The following is a 25,308-nucleotide window of genomic DNA, read 5'->3' as shown; positions in this document are numbered from 1 at the left end:
AGTCTTTGGTTGTGGTCGATATTTTCGGTTTGGTTGTTCACTCACTCTCATTGGTTGGGGCTTAGAGGCCTGGTGAAGACTAGCAATTTGAGTGGTGAGGTCCTGAATAGCTTCACATATAGCTTTATTACCTTGGTCAACCTTTTCCATCAGTGTATCACGTTTGTTTGTCTCACAGTGTTTATTCTTATTGTTTGGTTTGTGAATGTAGCTTTCCTTTCCACATTCCTCGCTTTCCTCACCAACCGCTGCTATTTTTATTGTCTTTGTTTTTGATGTAGTTGACAACTTATTCTTTCTTTCCATTTCCAGAGTGTATGCAGCTGTCATTTTCTCCAAAAGAACTTCATCTTTAACTTTTGAATCCTGTAAGTATGGCTTTATGTCTGCACGGATGGCATCATCATGGAGGCCAGTGAGTACTGTTTGGAGAAACTGATTTTGGATTAGCTCTGTACTGTACTTCAAACCAGATTTAGCTCTTTCTGAAGCAAAGACAATTTGTTGTCTCAGATCCATTGCTCGCACTAGAAACTGAATGGGTGTTTCTTTTGAATCTTGAACAGCACGCGTGAGAGAGTGGTACAAGTCTGTAGCATCCCTCTCAATGTAATGAGTCCGTAATATCTGTCTGAGCGCTTGCAATGACAGATCAACTCTACTTTCAAGATAACTTTTCAGTTTTGTTCCTGGAGCTATAGCTTGAATGACAGCTTCTACGACTTCTCCCTCATCATATCCTTTTTTTAGTGCTCTTTGGATTTGTCTTTCTAAACTAGTGTATGCTAATTTATCCTTTTGATTTGGTTCTCCAATTTGTCCAATTATTTTTAATTCTCTTCTGTACAGTGGATGGACTAAGGAAACATTTTGAGAAGCTGCTCCTGTTGCATTTGGGCCAGAAACATTTTCTCCTTGTTCATTTGGACTGTCGGGTGCAATAACATTTTCGACCACCGGGTGGCGCTCTTCCGCGATTTGTTGCGGCTGGAATACTGTATTAGCGTCACTTTTCCCTTTGATTTCCTCGATTTTGTCATTTACTTGCAGCAATAGAGACATTCCTTCATCCTCTTGTGAAATAACATCTTCGCCTTCCAAATACTGGAGGATATTTCTCCGTAGCTTACGAGGTAGGTCTTTTTCACTTGTTTCCACTGTTAGACTGAGTGCCCAGCATATATCGTTCAAATTTGATGCTGTCAGTGTCAGTAACTTTTCTTCTATCTCAGCTACAAGCGTTTCCCACTCAGACGACATCTGTTGCACTTTTGACATGATAGAAAACTTTTACCTTCACTGTTTCGTCTGGAGCACTGCAGTTTTTGACGATGTTGAATCACTCGTGGCTCATCTTGCTTGCTTCGTGATTAACTCCAACCGAGCAGAAACACCAAATTCATGTTGCACCCTTAAAACAGACTCCGTCTTCTCTTTTGCAACTTTATTTTGCCAGTTCTGTTGGAATTATTTTTTTACACAAAGCAACACAAAATCTTCATGCATCAGTGATATTTTAGACGATCACTTCACTCGTCTCTGTTTCTCCCCCTTCTGCGCGTGCGCTGGCTGATGACATCATCGTAACTGAACTTTCACCTCTCAGTAACATATACCCGAATAATATCCAGAATATTTATCAAATGAAATTACAATGAAATTATAATGCTTTCCCTTACAGAATTCTAAACATATACCCATTATGAAATTATAAAATTATAAAACAATACTTCTATACTTCTAGGTCGCAACACTGAGTCAGATCAAAAGTTTTTAAAACAGTTTTGATTTCTTTTGCCATATTGTTTTCTGCAATATCTATGTGTATGTTAAAATCCCCAGCAATGGCAAAACAGTCAAACTCTGAGGTAATTGTTGATAACAGTTCTGTCCTCAGTACTCAGCAAAGGCTGGAAAGTAAAATGCGTGGAGCACCTTTTAACACAATACCCAGATATTCGAAAGACAGGTAATTCCCAAATGATATAGGCGATAGGCTCGTTTTTTTCCTTATCAGTGAAAAAAAAAAAAAAACTTTTTATCTTATATGCTTGTGTTATACATCAATCGATCCTGTTAAGTGTGTATTATTTTTGTGTATACTCACAATAAAAACAAAGTGTTGTGCTTTTCGCCAAATAAAGAAAAATAAACATGATGCGAGTTCTGCCTCCTCTCTGTCAGTTAAGTCCATTCTGAAACGCGTCCGAAAATGAACCATAACTCAGGAATACTCAGTCAAACTGGCATACAGACACACAGGCATGAAGCTTGAATTCTCTTCTTTTAAATGAAGTAATTTTTATTATAAAAAAAATATTCTCTGTTTATGTAATCTTTATGAAAAGAGAGAGATTTCAGTCGTTCTCATCTCAGCTCATTACGTTTTAATCTGCCCCGCCCACGGAGAGCGCGCGCTATTCAAAGGCAAATGACTGAGGCAATCCATGCAAACTGTGAACGCCCCCATATCAGCTCTAGAAAACACATCAAGTTTATTCAGATCATTGTACTTGTTTACAATAGCTACGTTTACATGGACACAATCGGAATGAAATCAATCCGATTGATGAATCCGAACAAGGTGTTTACATGAATAATCGGGTTGATGTGCGCGTTTATATGTCACAAGTTTCAAATCGGATCTGATGTTTTGACATGCGCACACTGCACGAATATACAGAGCTTTCCGCTTTTCGCGCATAAATATTCTCCTCTATTGGTTCTTTATTTGTTTTAAAAAGCAGACGTAATATTAATTCGTCTCTGGTCATAATTTAGAGCATATTAACCGTTTTGCCGTGCTGCTTATTGATCACGCAGTAAAAATGCCCCTCCCCGCGGCCAAACCCGTCGTCTGTGGATGAGAATCCAAAACAAGGACTGGTGGGACGTTGTCCTGCTTCACTTCACAGACGCGCGAGTGAAATGAGAATTTTAGAATGACGGGAAACTTATTAATATGACACATTATTCAACAGGAAGAACAGCTTGTTCCGCACGTCATACGTCATTACGCTATTTAACGTCATTGCACATGCGCAGTCCTTTCAGTTTCGGTTTTCAATCCGATCAAGTGTTTACATGTTCTCTCGATCGGATTACAAAAGGGATAAACCACCCCTTTCAATCCGATCGAAATTTCATTCGGATCAAGCTCAATCGGATCGATTAAGGTGTTTACATGAAGTTTTTTTAGTCCGATTGAGCCGTCAATCCGATTATAAGTGTCCATGTAAACGCAGCTACTGTCTCACATCGCTGTGAGGAATAATAATAATGGAAAATGTAACTCAGAAGTGCTGGTATTTCGAGGAGCAACGGATGGAATACTGTAGTAAGTTCTTTTCATTCTCAAGTAAATCACGTTTCTGTGTGAATGAATGAACGGCAGAGATGCGCGCTGTTTACCACAACTTGCAAAAAGATGGTTTAAATTTGAATTGCGTTTCTGTGTGTGAATGAATGATCCGCTTTTAGCAAACTATTTTGCTATACTGAGTAAAAATCTACTGAAATATGTTGAAATAAAATGTATTTGTATAAGCAACGTATTAAACTGCAAATTAACATTTATATTTCTTATAATAAAAACGAAAGACCTATGTTACAGACATATGAAAGACAACATTCAGTTGACTAGTTTTGGATAGATTACACATTTTTACTGTAAAATATCTGCCACCTCAAATAAGCTTTTGTTTGCCAATTTTTGCTAATATGTTAAATATAGTATGTTTTGTCAATGTAGGCTATATTCAAAGTAATGAATCCTTAACTTTGAAATATGTATGATAAAATGTATACTGTAGTTTTTACAAAGAAAGATTACACTTGAATTGTTGTTGTAATTGTAACCTTTTTAATAAAAAAATATATTTACAAGGTAGATGTAAACAAATTTTAGAAGGTAAATATAAGCCTTTTCTTTAAATAATTTTTATTGTGTTTTATTATTGACAGATTTGGGGAGAGGATACATATTCCAAAACTGAAAATACAGTATGAGAATTAACTGCACAATTACTAGACATGTTTTCCTTGGATATTATACAATTTGCAAGCAAAATTTTTAGAGAAAAAATAAAAATTGAGATGCTTACAACTGTGAACCAATTTGGTAGAATATATATATATATACACTCACCTAAAGGATTATTAGGAACACCTGTTCAATTTCTCATTAATGCAATTATCTAATCAACCAATCACATGGCAGTTGCTTCAATGCATTTAGGGGTGTGGTCCTGGTCAAGACAATCTCCTGAACTCCAAACTGAATGTAAGAATGGGAAAGAAAGGTGATTTAAGCAATTTTGAGCGTGGCATGGTTGTTGGTGCCAGACGGGCCGGTCTGCTAGAGGTCAGAGGAGAATGGGCCGACTGATTCAAGCTGATAGAAGAGCAACTTTGACTGAAATAACCACTCGTTACAACCGAGGTATGCAGCAAAGCATTTGTGAAGCCACAACATGCACAACCTTGAGGCGGATGGGCTACAACAGCAGAAGACCCCACCGGGTACTCATCTCCACTACAAATAGGAAAAAGAGGCTACAATTTGCACGAGCTCACCAAAATTGGACAGTTGAAGACTGGAAAAATGTTACCTGGTCTGATGAGTAGACCTGTCACGATTATTAAATAATCGTTTGATCGCGATTAATTGGTCTAATCGCGGTCATTACAGATGATCGTTATTATTGCCCACTATTAGAAGACACAAGGGGGCCCTGTAGTACCTGCAGCACTCTACTTCTACCGGTCTCCCTGACCGTTCACAAAGACCCGCCCCCCTTAGTTACTGTCGCTATGTCCGACAAGCTACGCCGTTCTCACGCCACACCATGTTCTCACGCAGTGAAAAATACATCGCGAAGCAGAGAGGAGACTGACAACACGCTGACAGACAGGACAGACCGGGTTACTTTTCGGTTACGTTTGATATTAAACATATTAAACAAAGTCTCACCTTTTTAAATTTGGTCATTTTTTAAAAGAAATTTAAACAATAAATACCGTTTTGTTGCTCTTTAATGTGCCGTGACAGATCACTGTAGAGCATCAGTTAAAGCTGCTCGTGAACCGATCATCTCTTCCTTCTAGTTAATTTATAGCCTCAAATAAACATGAACAAACATAAGAAGGAATGTTGTTTTAACCATGGAAAGGCGTCAGTACACTCAGTTTTTCAAGTTCAAATCCTCCCATGTTAATCTACTAACTCTCCTGACTGCTTTGTCGGACAAAATGGCGGATGGCAAAGTATGATTGGTCAGATCACCTGTCAATCAAGCTCCCTGCGAAGGGTCAATTACGCGCATTACGTTCAAATGATATTGCCCTGTTGATTTCTCCATCATTTTGAGTTAGAGCAGCCCAGTTATTCAACAAAGATGGATTTAGTTTCAAAGCCGAAAACGACAATGCCGATCTGGGCACATTTTGGTCATATTTATATTTGTGATTCATTGTTTCTGTTATTTACAGAATTTCCAAATTTGTAAAATATATTTATATTTTACTTTAGTTTGGAATGAGATATTGACAGTCCTTTTTGTGTTATGGTAACTTTATGGTGATTGTTTCTATTATTTATACTTTCATATACATTTACATTGTTTCTTTAAATGTACACATTTCTGAAAGATACATATTTTTCATTAAATAAATTACTTTAATATTTAAAGGCTTTAAGTGTAGTAATGTGTTATTGCAAGTGACAAGGGATTCAATTAAATAATCACAACAATTTGTATGACAATTAATCGACAAAGCCCTAAAACAGGCAATTAATCGTCAAAGCCCTAAAACAGACAATTAATCGTCATAATCGCAATTATTTATTTGACAATTAATCGTCAGCCAAATTTCATAATCGTGACAGCCCTACTGATGAGTCTCGATTTCTGTTGAGACATTCAGATGGTAGAATCAGAATTTGGCGTAAACAGAATGAGAACATGGATCCATCATGCCTTGTTACCACTGTGCAGGCTGGTGGTGGTGGTGTAATGGTGTGGGGGATGTTTTCTTGGCACACTTTAGGCCCCTTAGTGCCAATTGGGCATTGTTTAAATGCCACGGCCTACCTGAGCATTGTTTCTGACCATGTCCATCCCTTTATGACCACCATGTACCCATCCTCTGATGGCTACTTCCAGCAGAATAATGCACCATGTCACAAAGCTCGAATCATTTCAAATTGGTTTCTTGAACATGACAATGAGTTCACTGTACTAAAATGGCCCCCACAGTCACCAGATCTCAACCCAATAGAGCATCTTTGGGATGTGGTGGAACGGGAGCTTCGTGCCCTGGATGTGCATCCCACAAATCTCCCATCAACTGCAAGAATGCTATCCTATCAATATGGGCCAACATTTCTAAAGAATGCTCCTCGTAGAATTCACCTTGTTGAATCAATGCCACGTAGAATTAAGGCAGTTCTGAAGGCGAAAGGGGGTCAAACACAGTATTAGTATGGTGTTCCTAATAATCCTTTAAGTGAGTGTGTATATATATATATATATATATATATTGCTCTTGCATTCTTTCTTGTGGCTATACGCTGATTTCACGCAGCCGTTATTTTGAAATCGAAAGCGAGGCTCCGGTGGGAAGAAAACCGGAAGTGTCGCCTTTAATCATAGGAGAGTTGTGAATGCGATGGCGTATTGTTGTGTTTAATGATGTTGTGTCAATTCTAAAACTGTACATACATTTCTTTCATACTTTAGACTATATACAGTGAAATTTATTTATAAATAAAATAAATTTTTTATATATAATTCAGAGAGTAAAAAACGAAGCAGGAATGAACTATATACATATCCTATATTAGAAATTATCTTCCAATAGTGTAAATCGCGGCAGCAGCTTCAGGTTGGTAGTCCAAGGCATTGTTGTTTATCTGTACTTCCGGGGTTCTTCCCACCGGAGCCTCACTTTCAAGTTCAAAATGGCGGCTGCGTGAAATCAGCGTATAGGTGACACACCTGAATGAATGGCTCATTAAGTATGTGGGCCCCATTGTCTCATCAGGTGTGAATCACTAAATATGCATGATGGTGTTGGATTTTTGACACCCCTTGCGCATATTGCCTTTACAAACAAAAAGTGTTTTACAAGATTTAAATCAATGTATTGTGTTATATGAATGATTAGGCAGGATAATTTTTACATCATTTTGAAGAAAAAACTCTAGGCAACGACATCCATTAGTCAAAAGTCTTATTGACACATTTAGTATGTGTTTTGTGGCCTTATTTCAGAAACTTTAGTTTTTAGTTTTTTCAAAAACCATGCATAAACATTATTATCTCAAAAATACAAACATGTTGCATGTTGTTCACATATTATGGTAGCCCTGTTTGTGCTAAATAGAGTGTAATTACACCTTTGCCATTAATATGTTTATAAGCAACTGAAAAAAGCACAAATGTCAGGGCATGTCAGAACATCTCAAGGACCCCAAAAACCCCTCAGACCCCAGAGGGTTAAAAAGAGCCGCTAGACCCCCACCACTCTTAACAGCTCTGCAGACACTCATAAAAGTAAAGTTAGGAGGGGATGTTTCATTGAGGATTGTTGCTCTGCAGCTGTCTTCTAGCCAGGTTCCATTTAGAAGCATAAAATCCAGATTGTTTGTGGTTATTAAGTCGTTGACTAGAAGTGATTTATTTTTAAGTGACCGAATGTTAAAAAGTGCTAGCTTAACAGTCTTACTTTTCCCCACAGCAATATTAGTTTGATGTGTAATAGGCACCAGATTAGTTGGGTTTGCTGTACAGCTATTGAAGGCCTTTGACTTTCTATCATGTAATAGAACAGCAATAGAGAAAGATACAGGCACAATGGGTTCCCGCTTGTTTTGTAAACATTTGAGAAAGTTACTGTTATCATAGCGGGGACCCAACACATATCACTGAGAGCTGGTATCAGTTGTTTTTGGTTCACCTCGAGCAGATGGAGGAGGGTGTGGGCCCTGGCGTTGTGGCAGAGGCCGAAGAGCTCTCACAGGAGGGGGAGGGCGAGCTGGGCCCACAGGCTTTGGTGCGGGTGGTTGAGGTGCCTGCCGTTTTTTGGTTGGTATCTGGGGGCTTATATACAAACAGAATATATTTTTCTGTTAAAATATACAAACAGAAAAGGCCATCTTCTAATCTGCCCGGTCTTCTGCATTTGTCCACATGTTCTCATCCACATCACACCTGATATCTTCCCTGGCAAGGCATCTTGGGAAGAATCTTTTACAGTAACATGCCTTATCCACCCCTGGCAGTGTTTAGCTGTGATGTCTTGTATGCAGCATCTTTTGCATACAGGAGGGACATTTGGTCCTGTGGACTATGGTCAAAAACCTTTCATCTCCAGGCTGAGAAAACTCCTCAATGGGGTTGAGGAAAGGGAAGTAAGGGGAAAATGGACATCATCCTCTGATGGGCGTCAAACCAGGCTGTGACTAGACGGGAATGGTGGAATGCCACATTGTCCCATATTTGCATAACTTCAATCAGCTGTTTCTCACTAGCAATGGAATAATGTGAAAATACAAAATATACGAACAGAAAAAGCACCAAAAGAATAAAAAATTAATTCTAATTATTTGCATAATTCAATCAGCTGTTTCTCAGTAAGAATAGAATAAAATACAGGGGATATATTTGTGTTTCAATTCACAATATAAGCAGCTGTTTACCTTGACTTTAGCCTGTAAGGTTAGGTGTAGAACATGGTGTTATCTGTTCTGACATACAGTGTTAAAGCATTGGTAAATTTGGCAGTAAAAATCCATTGTTTTGGTCTCGTTTGAGCTTGTGTGTAAAAGAAGTTCAAGCATTTTAAATTTGTGTTAATTTTATGCATTTTGTGTTAAAGCAACAAGAAATGTGTTAAAGGGATAGTTCGCCCAAAAATGATATTTAACCCATGATTTACTCACCCTCAAGCCGTTCGAGATGCATATGTCAATCTTTTTTCAGACGAACACATTTTCAGTTATTTTAGAAAATGTCTTAGATCTTTCAGTGGTTATAGTGTGAAGTAATGGGGTCCACTTCGAAGGCCTTCTGAGGGTAATCCGTGCGGTTTTGTAGTAAAAATATACATTTTTAAAACTTTATAAACGAAAATAACTGGCTTCCGGTAGCGGTCGACGCGTGTTCACGGAGATGGATGCTGGCGTATGACGTAGGACGTAGCGTAGGAAGCGTTGTGACGTAGAACGAACGTGACAGCGCAGCCAGAGAGCAGAGCAAAACAAAATTCTACGTTCGTTCTACGTCACGACGCTTCCTACGCTACGTCCTACGTCATATGCCAGCATCCATCTCCGTGAACGCGCATCGACCGCTACCGGAAGCCAGTTATTTTCATATATAAAGTTTTGAGTAAGTAACAGACTGTTTTGAAACTGTTTACCACGGCTTCATTACCACGGATTATGTAAAAACAAATATTGCATCACAATAAGTGTAATTGTGATTGTAAAAACATTTGGTAACTAAATAGAATTTTATGAAGTTTAGTGACAACATGTTACAATGTTTACATTGTACAATGACTGGTAGGATAGAGTTTTTATTGCTTGACAAAAATTTCACGATTTCAATTCCATTCTTGTGATTTGATTCAATATTGACTAATTTGGATACATGTTTATTTTAAATTTTATTTAAAAAAATAATCTCACCTAATGCTGTAAACATAGAGGGCCCAATCTGCTGGTATTATTAAAGGTTAAAAATAACAAATTAAATTAAATATAATGCAGTTTTTGTTATAATAACAATTATTTAATGACATAAGTAAAAATATAATAAATATGTAATATAGTGCTCAGCAAAATCTCCTCTCTAGCTATTTTTTCTATTCAATTAACTTGCTATGGTCATTAAATGGCTTTCCTGAGGTAAATGTAATGTTATGTGACATAATTGTTCTCCTGCTGTTATATTGACCTCTTTCCGAGGTTGAAAAACACTAATTGGTCGATATTATTTATACTGTCGGTAAGATGTACTGCATCTTTAAATAAAAAAGTAACAGATGATCGGTTCACGTGCACTTGAACTAAGGCGCTCAGCGATCTGTCACGTGACATTTACAAGCGCCAAACGTATTTTTGTCTGAATTTCGTAATAAAATTGACGGAATCTAAGAGCTGGGAATTAGTTTAATATTAAAAGTACGTCTTTGCTCCGCAATTTTTCTGTGCGTGAGAAAATGGATGTGTGGCATGAGAGCGTGTGAAAAGTGTCAATTGCGTGAGTCTCACGCTCAATGCGTGAGAGTTGGCAGCCCTGCATTGTACTTTTTTTTTTTTTTGATGATGATAGTACATAGTAGTTAAAGACGTCTTATATAAAGTGAGACCATAAACTGCAACACAAGAGGTAAACTTATTTTAAGTAATGAATCACAAGAAAATCATACTGATGTGTGTTGGTGATTAAACCACATGCTCTCATTACCTGTTACAACAATCTTGTATTTTGAAACAATTAATTTAACTATGAACTGTAATAAGAGAATGAGATCAGATTTTGTTAGAATGTTGAACTGTGTTATAAGTGTAATCAAATGTAGTTTTGTACATAACAGTACCTAAAGCAAATAACGAAAAAGCCCTCAATTTTTATAGACTGCTAAACTGCTTGTTAAGCAACAGCCAATCACAGGGCTATTCCCTCCCCTACTAGTGTGCAGACACACAGATATGCATCAACATCGGCATCTGCCGTCTGGTTTGTTACAGGATGACGTTGAATCGAGATTACGTTTGATATGAGTGAAAGATGTAACAGTACAATAGAAATAATTCGACACACCCAACAGCTTCCTGAACAGAGGTCTTTAGGGAATCCTGTAGAAAGGCATTTATTTAGAATATTCTGGAAAATATCTGCAAAAGACCAATGCACAGCGTGGTTCATATGTGTAAAGTTTCTGTTCTTAACATGTTCGTTTCTGATTATTTAAACACCAATACTTGTTTCGAAACACACCATGAGTGCAGGCTTCCATTTTTCAGATTGGGATGCAACAACATCAGATGCCATTTACTATAACGATACTCAACTTATCTCTTAACTACTGTTGGCATGTTTCTCCTCCACTGACATTGAGTAGGGCTAATTAAAGTGATTAAGTAATGCTAATAAGAAAAAGTCCATGATATTGTCTCAGTATTTGCACATAACTGCGTAAAGTGTTTGGAGATGACTTCTGGAATCTGCCTTATGCCTGGCTCACACTACAGGAGTTTTAGGCCGATTTATCCACGATTTTCCCCTCCCGAGTGTAGCGCTATGGCGGTGAGAGGGTAATAGAATAGAGACAGGTTTACCACACTTTAACAGAAATGGCAATATATGATCGACTACGCCACCCCGGAAAACCAGGGAAATAGCCCTAAGGGCACACAGGTTCGTTTTGAGTGGAAGGGTGAGAGGACATGAGACATATATAGAAAAAAAGAAAAGTTTATTTTGCTCGTCAATGTTGAATAATAAATAGCTAGATATTTCAACATTAAAAACTCACATTGGCATTATAATAAATGAACACCATCAATTGCATCCACTCATACACACTTTAAATAAACAATTTAAAGAAACTCAACAATCAAGAGCCGCGGTATCTGGAGGTCCGGGCCGGCTGCCAAATTGGAAAACCAACCCGCCCAAATAATCCACTACAAATACCCACACACACGTGAAGGGGTTAAATGCCAGAAGACACACAGCACTAGGTGTGAACACACCACACAAATGGCAGCTTCACCTTCACCCTCCAGAAACCCCCTGCAACAAAATAAATAAAAAAATGACACTAAACAAATACAATCCAAAAAAAAAAAAAATCAAATAATTCAAAGATCTAAACCACTTGACATAATTAGGACTCAGTACCACATAAAACAAGTTGACATAGAAATAAACCAATTAATCAAACATACATTACCCACAGTTAAACATACAAGATGCTTCAAACCAATGGCCACAGGTCAAAAACTAACTGTCAAAACCACACGATCGACGGATAGGAAGGGTCAATAGGTCAATCCATAACAATACAGGCCGGAAGGTCAACCGGAAAGGTCAATGACAACCGGAAGCCATCAATCATTTTGACACATGGTATAGGGTATATACTACTCATGGATTATGGATTCACTGTAAAAAAAATTTACAAATAAAATAAAATCTCCACTCTAAATCAGATTCTGGGAATGCCTTATTGGCTATTTTAAGGTACTGGATGAAAAAATCCATAATTGCTGTAACTATAATTCAGATCAACAAACCAGTCTTCCCTAGCCTGGAAATCCAGACCTAAATCTAAAAGATTAATGGTCTGGCGTCGACTAATGAAAATCGGCCAGCTCGAGGGGCGGCACCAAGCATGCATTTGAAAATCTCACTGCACGCAATAGGACAACACTATGACCAATCACATCAAGCCCCATATGCTTAGCTACCAGCGGAGCTAACTGGTAGATTATACTCTTACCGTATCCGGTCAGCAAAACAACAAAAACGGCCTTCTTGCAAAGGAGCGATTCGAGTGCTGTTGTCATCTCGCCTCTGGCCCGCCTATATCAGATAACCCGATGTGATTGGTGCAGCTCAGATAGAGGGGCATATTTAATGAGCATCATTACTGGACACCAGAGTAACTCGCTGAGCAAATTCAACTTGTGCTCTCGTGAGAACTCTGGATTACCAGGGAAAGTCTGCCCCACAGCATGTTCAAAAATCAAGCATTAAAAACTAAGCAAGAAAAAAAAAAATCACACACACACACACACACACACACACACACACACACACACACACACACACACACACACACACACACACACACATATACTGTATATATATATATAGTGATATTTCTTTCATGAGATCATTTACCTAAAAATAAGTATTGACTAATCTAATGCATGCTATTAATATAAACATGGAAAAATAACTACCTACAAATCTCTGTGCATGTCTTTTTTAGGAGCCGTATAACGGTGATGAGTTGCTGTATCCTGTATCATCTCTTAGCAAAGGCCAGAGTTTGCTGCTGTTGTCATATGTGTTACGACATAATCTAACAGGAGTTGCCTTAGAACATCTTCTAAACATTTTTTAATGAACATTTTCCAGGATTGGTACCAGAAACCGTATACCTGTTTAACAAATCATATGGTCATACAAATCATACACAAAAAGGCATATTTATAATAGAATAATTGCATATTCCATAACTTTGTGTGTGTGTGTGTGTGTGTGTGTGTGTGTGTGTGTGTGTGTGTGTGTGTGTGTGTGTGTGTGTGTGTGTGTGTCGCCTTTGTCTTGCTTAGATGGGAACACTTAATAATATTTTGTGATGGAAACCTAACTGGGCTGGAGGATGATCCCTGTTTTCTGCAGAGCTGCTTTATAGATTAATTAAACTCATTAACTGATGAACTTTACACAGTTATTGAACAAAACTGAACTGACTTTCAATTACGTGTGTGTGTATATATGTGTGTGTGTGTGTGTGTGTGTATATATATTTATATATGTGTGTGTGTGTGTGTGTGTTTTAAAATCTATACTTGAACTATATAGTTGAACTATGCAACTGTGTTAGTTATGAAATACATAATTTGATGTTAGTTGATGAAATACATAGTTTGAATAAATAAAACATTACATTTAAAATGTAAAAATACAAATTAGAATTGTATTGTTTATTTATTTAAAAAATTTGTAAGTGTAAGTAATATTTAACCTGTAAATTGTGTGTGAAACATGTGAGGACTTTGCCTCTTCCTGTGAGAACAGCACTGGTGTTTTACGAACAGCTGCTCATACACAGCATCACTGAATCCACACATCAGCCGTCTGTACGTTCACTCCTGATGGGGGTTTGGTTGTGGTGTGTAGCGCAGGTACTTCTTCCCGGAGGGCAGGTCTTTGGTGTAAACTCCAGCGGGGAAGAGCGTCACGGCCTCCTGCTCAGGGATGCTGGGCGGCACCATAACACTGTCTCCAGGCTTCAAACAACAGCAGATGAGCGTCACTCATTACACACTGATGACAGGAACAGACATACACACTCCAAACAGACCAGGCTTGACATTTCTCACCCGCCAGTCCACAGGTGTAGCCACACGGTTGCATGCCGTTAACTGCAAAGAGTCAACCACACGCAGAATCTCGTCAAAGTTACGTCCCGTTGATGCAGGATAGAGAATGGACAGCTTCAACTTCTTATCTGGACCAATCACAAATACCTGAACGAAAAATGCACACATTAAGAAATCAATTAGTGCAGTGTGAAGGGTTGATGGCTCTGTCCAAACCAGTGACCCAACCTTCTCAGATATGTTAAACTCTTCTCTTATTCAGTAAACCACCAAGCATGCAGAGCAGGTTGAAATGGCATCATCCCCCTACTCCCTAAGTCGACCCCGGTTTGAAACTATATATTTTTATGCAGACCAAAAATACGGAAGACATGGTTGAAAGTAGCTCTGCTGTTTCCATAGCCATGGGGAGACCCTTGAGGAGCATCATCTTGCATGATTTAGAGAATCTATTCAATATGACGAGAACACAAGTAATCAAGGCCCATCGGTGATTAAATCCGTTCCTAGATGTGATCATGGATGGTCTGGAATGGGCAACAGGAGAAGTTTACAAGATGCTAAGTGGCAGGGACTCTCGGAGACGGCACATTCCCAGAACAAGCCTTCAGATTAGGCCACGAGTACCAATCTTGGAGGAGCAAGAGGGTTTGATTGGTCCCAGGGTGGCCAGTGCCCAGTGAGGAGTGAACGGTGTCCATGGGATCCAGACGGAGTGAGGATGGGATGTAGACATGGTTGGCGGGGCAGCCTGGTGGAGGAGGCTCGGTTAGAGAGCCGTCTGCGATCTCATGGTTCAGGGTCCAGTGTATGGGACTGACAATATTGGATGAAGGCAGTATTGTGTCAGGAAGTTCTTGTGGCTCGGATGTAGAGTCGATATGGGACAGGGCATACACAATTACATTTAATCATTTAGCAGAAGCTTTTATCCAAAACGACTTACAAATGAGGAGAACAATAGAAGCAATCAGACCAACAAGAGAGCAACAGTATACAAGTGCTGTAACAAGTCTCAGTTAGTCCTGTCTCATGGGCATGACCACCGATGGAGACATTACAAGAGTCTGTATGCTTTTGGACACCAGACACTGACTGATTGGAAGTGCAGGTTTTATTGAGTCCTTGATTGTGGCTGTGATTGTGAACGGTGTCTGTGATCAGAATTTGGGATAGTCGGGCTTGGGCATGACCACCTGTTCCTAACTTTACCCGTATCCCATTTCAATAGCAGCGCAAGTGTTTTACAATACAACATGAACAGAGTAAGTACAATGTACCTAACTATTTTTTTATGCAGGCACACAGTAGTTAAAGACAGCAAATGTAAAGTGTGACTTTTTGATTTAGTAAATATTCCGTTTTTTTATTTATTTTTATTAATTTATTTTTTCTTGCTGCAAAAAAAACAGAATCAACAAACACACAACCAGGTTTACACTCTTTTCAGGCATGTTATGTTAGTCCCAGTAATTGTAGCTACTATTGTTGGCCACAACATTCTCTTTTTATTCGCCATTTTTATTAGAAATTTGGGTCACACGTTAGATTAAGGTCCAATTCTGACTAACTATTAACTATGAAGTTGGCTCCTAATTACTCCTAATATAAAATCCTAATTACTGATTATTAATAGTTAGTACGGTAATGGTTAAGTTTAGGTATTGGGTAGGATTAAGGATGGATAATATGGTCAAGCAGAATAAGGCATTAATATGTGCTTTATAAGTACTAATAAACAACCAATATCCTAGTAATAAACTTAAGCAACTAGTTCATAGTGAGTATTGGACCCTAAACTAAAGTGTTACTGAAATTTGCTCTGTTTTTGAAGCTTTATTCATGTGTGCAGTGCACTTACGCATCGCGCGCTGAGCGGCATCCCGGTCTGATCCTTCTCCTCCGGGTCCAGCATGCCCAGCGTCTCCACCAGATGCCTCCCAGCATCCGCTATGATTGGGAAAGGGAACTCGCTTCCGGACTCCGCGTTATTGTAAGCCAAGATGTCCTGAAATCATCCATGGAGACTCATTAGCAGCAGGTCATTCAGAGAGACACTACAGACTGAAAGAAGCGAACCTTGCTCCAGCCGTGATGGTCTTGGAGGCTGTCGACGGAGAGCGCGATCAGCTTGACGTTGCGTCTGCTGAACTCTGGACTGAGTTGAGCTGCTCTGCCGAGTTCAGTGGTGCAGACAGGAGTGAAGTCTCGAGGATGAGAGAACAGGACGCCCCAGCTGACGAGGAGAAACTCAGGTCACTCAAGGGGAATGACAGAACTGTGGAAGCCCATTACCGCCACAGAAGAATAAAAGAAATCATGCTTTGTAAATCATAGATATGAAATTGCGACATTGAAAGTATGTATTTAGTATGCAAGTATGTAGTAAAAGTATTTAGTATGTCAAAATTATGAATTGGTATGTCATATGTTTGACTTTCTCATAATTCCAAATTTTAATGTTATGATTAGTATGTCATAATTTTGACTTTTAATGTAATAATTTAGATTCTAATCTCATAATTATGACTTTGTCAGAATTGTGACATAATAAGTAATGATTATGAGATAAAAAGACAAACATACTATCTTATTTTGACTCATGTCAATTATTAATATTTCATAATTATGACGTTTGTATGCCATCATTTCGTCATACTGTAACTGACTTAGTGTGCCATAACTTTGACTTTTTAATTGCATAATTATGACTTACTAGGCTATGTTCATCTTTTTATTTTTTTATAATAATTGTAACTTACTAATATAATAATAACTTACTTATAATTGATAAAAGTCGAATTAATAAGAATGTAATAAATTACTTACAATTTGTATCTCATAATTATGAAGTTTAATGTCTTAATTAAGATTTAGCAAAGCATGATTTTCTTCTGTGGCAGAAGTGTCCATTCATACATATCTGAGTAAGGATCATAAACACATTTTAAGACGTACAGCATTTCTGTGCATTACATGTTTTAGTCATAGACACACAGACACTGTTTCTTCACAAAGAACTGTAGATTATTACTGGAGTTTTCAGTGATGTATAAATGCACTATACTTTGTGTTATAAATGTACATTACATTTTTAAAAGATTATTTTTAAAAGTTGTATTGCTTTGGTATTAAATTACAGTAAACTAGTTAACGCTGGTGCTCTCTTCTGACCAACATAATCAATCTCTCCACGTTTATCCTCTTTAATGTCATAGAGACGCTATAGCAAAACCATATTTGTTGTATTTTCCTTTCGCCACTATAGAAGTTTATCCAACTTTGAGCACTTCTGTTTCTGAGAAACTGGAAATGTGAAGCGGGTCCATTTCCATTTGCTGAAGACATTTTATCAGTGACTTATGAGTGTTTTGATGTTCAATAAATGAATAACCAACCGAAGATCATTGATTATTAAAATATTCTCTGAATCTCATTAAAACAGAAAGGACTGAAAACATGCAAAGAGAGATAAAAAAGCATTTGTGATTGAGTTTCTCTGATCTAGTAACTCTAGCAAAGAGCAGCTGTTTAGTGCATCATTTACGCAAGTTTCTGCTTTGTTCACAGTGAAGCTTCAGCACAACAGGGTCTGATATCACTAAACCCACAACTTAGTCCCAAACCCTTGCCCTAACCTTAGCCTAATTATAACCTCAGCCCTAAAAGCAAGTCTTGACCCTCAAACAGGGGTCTCAGAAAGTGAGGACAGGCCAAAAGGTTCTTCACTCTGTCAGTCTGTGATGAGGACTCGGAGGACAGTATACAGGCAGGGGTTGATAAACAGAGAGATATACAAGCAGCAGCGTAGGCAAAGCAGCAGTCGAGGTCATAACAGGAGAAGTATCAGGGCAGGCAGCAAACAAACGGGTCAATATCCAGGGAAACAGAGCAGGGTCAAAAATACAGCCAGCAAGAGTCATAAACAGTCCAAGGGTCAGAACACAGGCAAAACAATGCTTGGAAATGTTAGCCGTGATAAGACAAAACTTCACAGTGAGCCAAGCATGCTCAGTGCTAAACTAGAGTGTTTTTGTTGACTCTGCTCTTTATGTGTGTCAAGCCGTGTCAGCGTTTGGATGAAGCTGAAGAGGCGGCAACAGTGGCGTCACGAGTCACGACCGCATGACCTACAAACACAGTCACCACACAGGAACACACAACGGCTTTGACCATGTACGGTTTTATCAAAGATACCTGACTAGCACATGCTGTCCATTGTGAGGACATTACGAGAGAAACGTGTCTTATATCCGAGCCACACAATTCACTAATAACCAATACTGAATAAGAAGAAGAACACAGAGGAGGAGAGAAAAGAGGGAATATTGTTAGTGTGACCTCAGGAAGATGCTATTGAGAATAAAACTACTGGTATTGTAATCTATGATGAATAACACATATCAAACAACACACTCTCATATCACAAGCACACATGAACGCATACATGGTTAAACAGCGGAATACCGGACAACGCTATTGAGCTAGCGGGACGCCATACATTCCGGGCGGATAGAACATTAGATGGCTCCGGTAAGACCAGAGGTGGTGGATTGTGCATTTACATTAACAAAGCTTGGTGCACAAACTCTGCTATTGTTGGGAGACATTGTTCAGCTAACCTTGAGTTTCTCATGGTTAAATGTAGACCGTTTTATCTACCGCGGGAGTTCACTTCCACTATTATAACTGCAGCCTATATTCCCCCGGATGCTGATGCCAAGTTTGCTATGAAAGAACTTCACGCAGCCATCAGTAAACAACAGGCCGTTCACCCGGAAGCTGCGTTTATTGTTGCGGGTGATTTTAATCATTCAAACTTAAAGTCAGTGCTACCGAAATTTCACCAGCATGTTTCCTGTCACACCAGAGGAAACAAAACCTTAGACCATGTTTACACAAACATGGCTGAAGCTTACGTCGCGACACCCCTCCCCCACTTGGGACAGTCAGATCACCTTTCTTTGTTCCTCACCCCCAAATATGCAAATATCAAATCCTCAGCTGACCACCCACCGATCACACTCTCCTCCACAGATGTCTGCAATGCACTGAGCAGGATCAGCGCGCACAAGGCTGCTGGACCAGACAACATCCCTGGACGCGTACTCAGGGCATGTGCGGAGCAGCTCGCTGGGGTTTTTACAGACATTTTCAACCTGTCTCTTGCCCAAGCAGCTGTACCAACATGCTTTAAATGCACTTCCATTGTGCCAGTGCCAAAACACTCCAGCCCGAAGTGCCTTAATGACTACCGCCCTGTAGCACTCACACCCATCGTAATGAAGTGCTTTGAGCGGCTGGTCCTGGCACACCTAAAAGACTCTCTACCATCCACATTGGACTCACACCAGTTTGCCTACCGTAGCAATAGGAGCACAGAGGATGCAGTCTCCATGGCACTGCACTCTGTGCTCACACATCTGGACAATAAGAACACTTATGCACGCATGCTGTTTGTTGACTTCAGCTCAGCATTCAACACTGTCATCCCAACTAAGTTAATAGCCAAACTTGGAGACCTGGGCTTCAACACCTCCATGTGCAACTGGATTTTGGACTTCTTGACCAACAGACCCCAGAATGTTCGATCAGGCTCCAACTGCTCCACATCCATCACACTCAACACTGGTGTACCACAGGGCTGTGTGCTAAGCCCGTTCCTCTACTCCCTCTTCACCTCCGACTGCAAGCCTGTGTACGGATCTAATTCCATCGTCAAGTTTGCGGACGACACTACGGTGATTGGTCTCATCAGCAACAACGATGAGACTGCCTATAGGGAGGAGATCAAGCACCTGGCCACATGGTGCACCGAAAATAACCAGCTCCTCAACACCACCAAAACGAAGGAGCTCATCGTGGACTTCAGGAAAGTGTCAAGAGGCACACACGACACCATCCACATCAATGGAATGGCTGTTGAGCGTGTCTCCAGTTTCAAGTTCCTGGGGATCCACATCTCGGCGGACATGACCTGGACAACCAACACCTCCAGCCTGGTCAAGAAGGCTCACCAGCGCCTTTTCTTCCTGAGGACACTGAGGAAGAATCAGCTTTCCTCCACTATCCTGGTGAACTTCTATCGCTGTGCAATAGAAAGCATCCTGACCAACTGTGCTACAGTGTGGTATGGGAGCTGTTCTGTTGCAGAGCGCAAGGCACTGCAGCGGGTGGTGAAAACCGCCCAGCGCATCACTGGGACTCCACTACCTGCCATCGAGCACATCCAGAGGAAACGCTGTCTGCATCGAGCTCGCAGCATCCTTAAGGACTCCTCTCACCCAGCCCACAGACTGTTTTCTCTCCTGCCCTCCGGCAGGCGTTTCAGGTGCCTCCGGACCAGGACCAGCAGACTAAAGAACAGTTTTTTCCCCAGAGCTGTCTCTTTATTAAACTCTAACCCTCATTGATCCCACTCCCCTCATATACTGATTGACTCTCCTCTCCCTCCTCACACCTGCCTCCATTTTGTTATTTGCAATACTATAATGTTCATTTGCACTGCTGACTGTTATTACAGTAACAACTGTTTACATATGCATCTTGCACTACTACCTTGACTGGAATATGCTCAATTTGCACTGCCGACTGTTTATTTACAGTACCGACTGTTTATATATACATTGCAATATCGTACCTTAACTGTAATATGCAATTACTTTCCACTGCACTTTCACTGGGATAGCTTCTGTCCAAACTTTATTTGCACTACTTTAAATCCATTGTTATACTGCTCATTAGCCTAACTTATACATATATCTATTTGTTAAATTCTGTTTATAGTAATAGCCATCTGTATATTATGCTCACATTCTGTTTATAGTAACAGCCATCTGTATATATATTCATAGTACATATCTATCTGTAAAATTCTGTTTATAGTAACAGCCATCTGTATATTATATTCAGTACATATCTATCTGTAAACATTCTGTTTATAGTAATAGCCATCTGTATATTATTATATTCAGTACATATCTAGCTGTAAACTCTGTTCACAGTAATAGTTATCTGTATATTATATTCATAGGACAATCTATCTGTAAATTTTTGTCTATAATAGTATTCAACTCTATATTTATTCAGTACATATCCATGTTCTGCACTTATGGAACCACTGTATATCCTGCACTTGCTGCTATTGCACTTCTGGTTAGACCTAAACTGCATTTCGTTGCCTTGTACCTGTACTTGTGTAATGACAATAAAGTTGAATCTAATCTAATCTAATCTAATCTAATTACATTTACCAATCCCCGAGAAAATCATGAAGTTTCAATCTGCCAAAAGTGGAATCAGCTTCGAAATTGGGAACGATGTCTCCTAACAGCATCCCCGGCATCTTGAAGCATCTCTCTGTGTCTCTCTCTCTCTTTCTCTCTCTCTCTCTCTGTCTGTCTCTCTCTCTCTCTCTCTGTCCTCTCTCACTCTCTCTCTCTCTCTCTCTCTCTCTCTCACTTTCTCTCTTTCTCTCTCTCTCTCTGTCTGTCTCTCTCTCACTCTCTCTCTCTCTCTCTCTTTCTGTCTGTCCTCTCTCTCTCTCTCTCTCTCTCTCTCTGTCTGTTCTCTCTCTCTCTCTCTCTCTCTGTCCTCTCTTTCACTTTCTCTCTCTCTCTCTCTCTCAAATTCAAATTCAAATGAGCTTTATTGGCATGACTTGTACTCTGTCCTCTCTCTCTCTCTCTCTCTCTCTCTCTCTCTCTCTCTCTCTCTCTCTCTCTCTCTCTCTCTCTCTCTCTCTCTCTCTCTTGCATGTTAGTGTGGTTTGGTGTGTGGGAGGATGTGAGAGAGCTCTTGATTTGCAAGCATATTTCCTCTACATGTATGATGATTTACTTGTGTTTTTCTCACACATTACAGTTTTATACAGTCGCCAGGACCTGTTTCTGTCAGGTTGAGTAAGGGAGCGAGGGCTCAATTGCGAGAAAAAGGTCTTTTATTCAATATATCACAAAATAAATCAAAACACAAACAAAAACTACCCCAAGGGGGAAAACAAGACAGACTTAGACTTGGACTTGAACTTCGACTTGGACTTGACTTGACTTGACTGAGGCACACAGCAGGGAAACACACAGTGTACGACGACGAACCAGCACAGGACTGAAGACACAAGGAGAATAAATAGGGAGAGCAAACAAAGCAGGTAACGAGGGAGGACAGGTGGGGAAAATGAATCAATAATCAGATAACAAGGTAGGCGGGGTTAGACAATCGACAGGAGAGCACATGGCACAAGGAAACACATGACAAGCCATGTGCTCACAACAAACAGGACTAGAACACAAAACGAGACATGAACACGCAGCTAGTGAAAACTCATAAGCCACGTGTTCACACGAAACATGACAACATGAAAGCACACAGCCAGTGAAAAACAAGCTGTGTGCTACACAGCACAAGACAAGAAAAAACACACGCAGACAGAAGAGTGCGCGGCTCGAGCAAACTCGAAACCGCGCGCGCTCACGTGACAAGACAGAGCGCACGAGAACGAGCGAAAGCTCATTCCGTGCGCTCACAAAAAGAAAACAAACACGCGGAGCATTGATGTCCGAATCCCGACACAGAATCGAAACCTAACTAGACAGACGTGTCGGGATCCAAACACCATGCCCCGCACATTTAACAAGGCACGTAGACAAGTGAGTGCACGGCCCGAGCGCGCTCGGAACCGTGCGCTCACGCAGAGACAAGACAAAACAGGGAGTGTCAGAGCTCTGTCACAAAACCAAGAAATTAACTAGACCGAAGTGACAGAACCCTGACAGTTTCTCAATACTTATGTCACTCTTTCAAAACTCTTCACACAGTGATCACAGCATCAGTGTATGTGTGTTAGTCCAGTTGGGTAGTGCACATATTAAATAACACCGTTACGGCGTTACCGAAGTGATAAAAGCACCAAATTTTACATGAAGCTTCTTTAGGACCTCCTAAATGATTTCAGCCTAGGAGCCCAGCTGAAATATTGAAATTTAGTGTCAAATCACTTAAAAAACAATATTCATGAAAAACGTTTTTTTTGTTTTTTTCCTCTCAAGTAAAACTTTCAGGGTAATTGCCTTTTAAGACCAATGCATAAGCTTCCTTTTGTTAGTTTGTGCTCAGGCCAGTAGATCTTCCCAATTATAAGTGTAAAACAGAGTGCTAAGACACCTTATACCTAAAAAAAACTCAAAAAGCCCTGTATAATATAGGCGGAATTATTAAAAAAGGCAGCAAAAATGCTTAAATGTTAAAAGATATTGGTTTTCTCTTTTATTTTTCAATTCAACTAGGTCATTCATATTAATCGCCCCTATCTTCAGTTGAGATGTTCAGAACTGCACCATATTTCATGTGTATGATTAACTTGACATCCTCTGGGGGTATGCTAAGTTTCGTAGAATTTCATCCATGGGGGGGGGGGGGGTATAAAATAAATTCATTTATGTGCACATTTAGTGACTGTACACTCATCGGCCTGTAGATGGTGGTGTTGAGCGAAGGGTTGCTGGTTTAGGATGATACTGTCTGTCACACACACATGCAGGAATACAAACAAACGCAAGCATGCACACACACTGACATCCACACGCACAGACACAAACCCATACACACACATACAAATTCACATGCACAGACACACACACACAAACACACACGCGCACACACATGTACGCACGCATACATACACGCACAGACACACACACACACACACACACACAGACACACACATACACAAACACACACACATACACACACACTCAGACAGACATGCACATACTACTACTTTTTTTAGGTATATACATAAACACGCAATACAGCCAAATTGCTCCACGTCATTTATTTTTGTGGAAAGCCAGTGCAGGCCTGAGCGACGGTCGTATTTTGTACCGCCATGCGGTACATCTAGTTTTATGTTAGGCTGCATCACATCACATTAAATCCTATTTGTGTGTGACAGTACATAGCTAGATGTACTTTCAGTTATTTTGGTTGCCTATTGTAGACATGTTGCAGGTCATAATTCGTTCGTTCTTTTATGCTTAATGTCCAACTAAGGAATACACTTGGAATACACTTGGCGACCAATTAGAGATTCCACAGCACATCAGAACTATAACATCAATAAGACTATTTAAAATAACATTTGCTCGCCATCTAATGGACAGGTATATCTGTGACCACTGAGATGGCTTCATGGCCTCCTCCTGATGCTCATTCTCTTGGTTTGTGTGTTTGTTGCTGTCTTGTCTAGGAGTTTTGTTCTGTATGTGGTATTTATGTTCTGCAGAGCAGGAACCTGCTGAAAATCAGTTTTATACTGAGTAAGGCCCGATTGTCTTTAATCTTTTCCTGTTTAAAAAAATAAAAATAAAAATAAAATTAGAGTGCTCTGGTTGGACGACAGCACTCACTGAAGCAGAAGTAGCATCTTCTGGAAAGGCTGACTCATTTCTGAAAGCAGCACACCTAACTCGCACCAGGCATGGTGCGAGTCATGGAGACCAAGTCACTCTACTGTCACTTCACAATCTACAGCAGGAAGCTTTTAGGCATATTGCTGGCCACAAAGATAAAGATACCTTTATCACTTGGAGAAATGACATGCTGAAGAAGAGTCCAACTTTCATGTATTGGGGTCTAATAGGGAGGGAGAGCATTTTCACATTTAGCCCCAAAACTCTGGAATAGCCTTCCTGATAGTGTTCGTTGCTCAGACTCGCTCTCCCAGTTTAAAACTAGATTAAAGTCGCATCTCTTCAGCCAGGCATTCATATAATATTTTTAATCTTACAGTTCAAATTACAATCCGGCCTCTAGTTAATAAACGCCAGAGGAGAACTGGCCCCCGACTGAGCCTGGGTTCTCCCAAGGTTTTTTTTTCTCCATAGGGTCACCTGATGGAGTTTTAGGACACCATTAGGTCACTTGATGGAGTTTTTCGGTTCCTTGCCACTGTTGCCTTTGGCTTGCTCAGTTGGGGATATTCTGGGGATATCTAATTTGATTTTATCAATCAATAAATTCCACTAGAAACAAACCTTGTTGTATTATTTTCATTTAATACTGTGAAGCTGCTTTGATACAATCTGTATTGTGAAAAGCGCTATACAAATATACTTGACTTGACTTGACTTAATACTAAGATATGAAACCCTCATTCTCATTTTTGTCAGAGCTCACAG

At 39.8% G+C, this 25,308-nt stretch overlaps 2 protein-coding genes across 2 annotated transcripts in view; both read right to left on the bottom strand.

Annotated features, from left to right (window-relative positions):
- The window catches only part of LOC311292518 (uncharacterized protein), a 1,083,963-nt gene that overhangs the window by 988,986 nt on the left and 69,669 nt on the right, over positions 1-25,308 (bottom strand). The gene's annotated exons all lie outside the window — the stretch shown is intronic.
- On the bottom strand, positions 13,721-21,516 carry LOC311292663 (peroxiredoxin-6-like). The gene is made up of 5 exons (XM_084412445.1): positions 21,385-21,516; positions 16,211-16,367; positions 15,993-16,139; positions 14,132-14,278; positions 13,721-14,038 (listed from the first exon to the last, which is right to left on the bottom strand). Exons 1-5 carry the CDS (start codon positions 21,474-21,476, stop codon positions 13,895-13,897), a joined length of 687 nt encoding a protein of 228 aa, XP_084268571.1. The 5' UTR covers positions 21,477-21,516; the 3' UTR covers positions 13,721-13,894.

This window comes from Rutilus rutilus, assembly GCF_951802725.1.
Source record: "Rutilus rutilus genome assembly, chromosome: 6".
Classification (NCBI taxonomy): Eukaryota; Metazoa; Chordata; class Actinopteri; order Cypriniformes; family Leuciscidae; genus Rutilus; species Rutilus rutilus.
The sequence above is the reverse complement of the archived record's forward strand: the minus strand, read 5'-3'. Positions and strand labels throughout refer to the sequence as shown.

Bases quoted from the DNA above. Each gene is read 5' to 3' on its own strand.
- LOC311292663 (XM_084412445.1), bottom strand. From the start codon at position 21,476: ATGCCGGGGATGCTGTTAGGAGACATCGTTCCCAATTTCGAAGCTGAT. The intron at 16,368-21,384 runs GTAAATGTAATT...TCTCCTCGTCAG, and splicing joins CATGATTTTCTCGGGGATTG to CTGGGGCGTCCTGTTCTCTC. The intron at 16,140-16,210 runs GTTCGCTTCTTT...GGATGATTTCAG, and splicing joins ACCATCACGGCTGGAGCAAG to GACATCTTGGCTTACAATAA.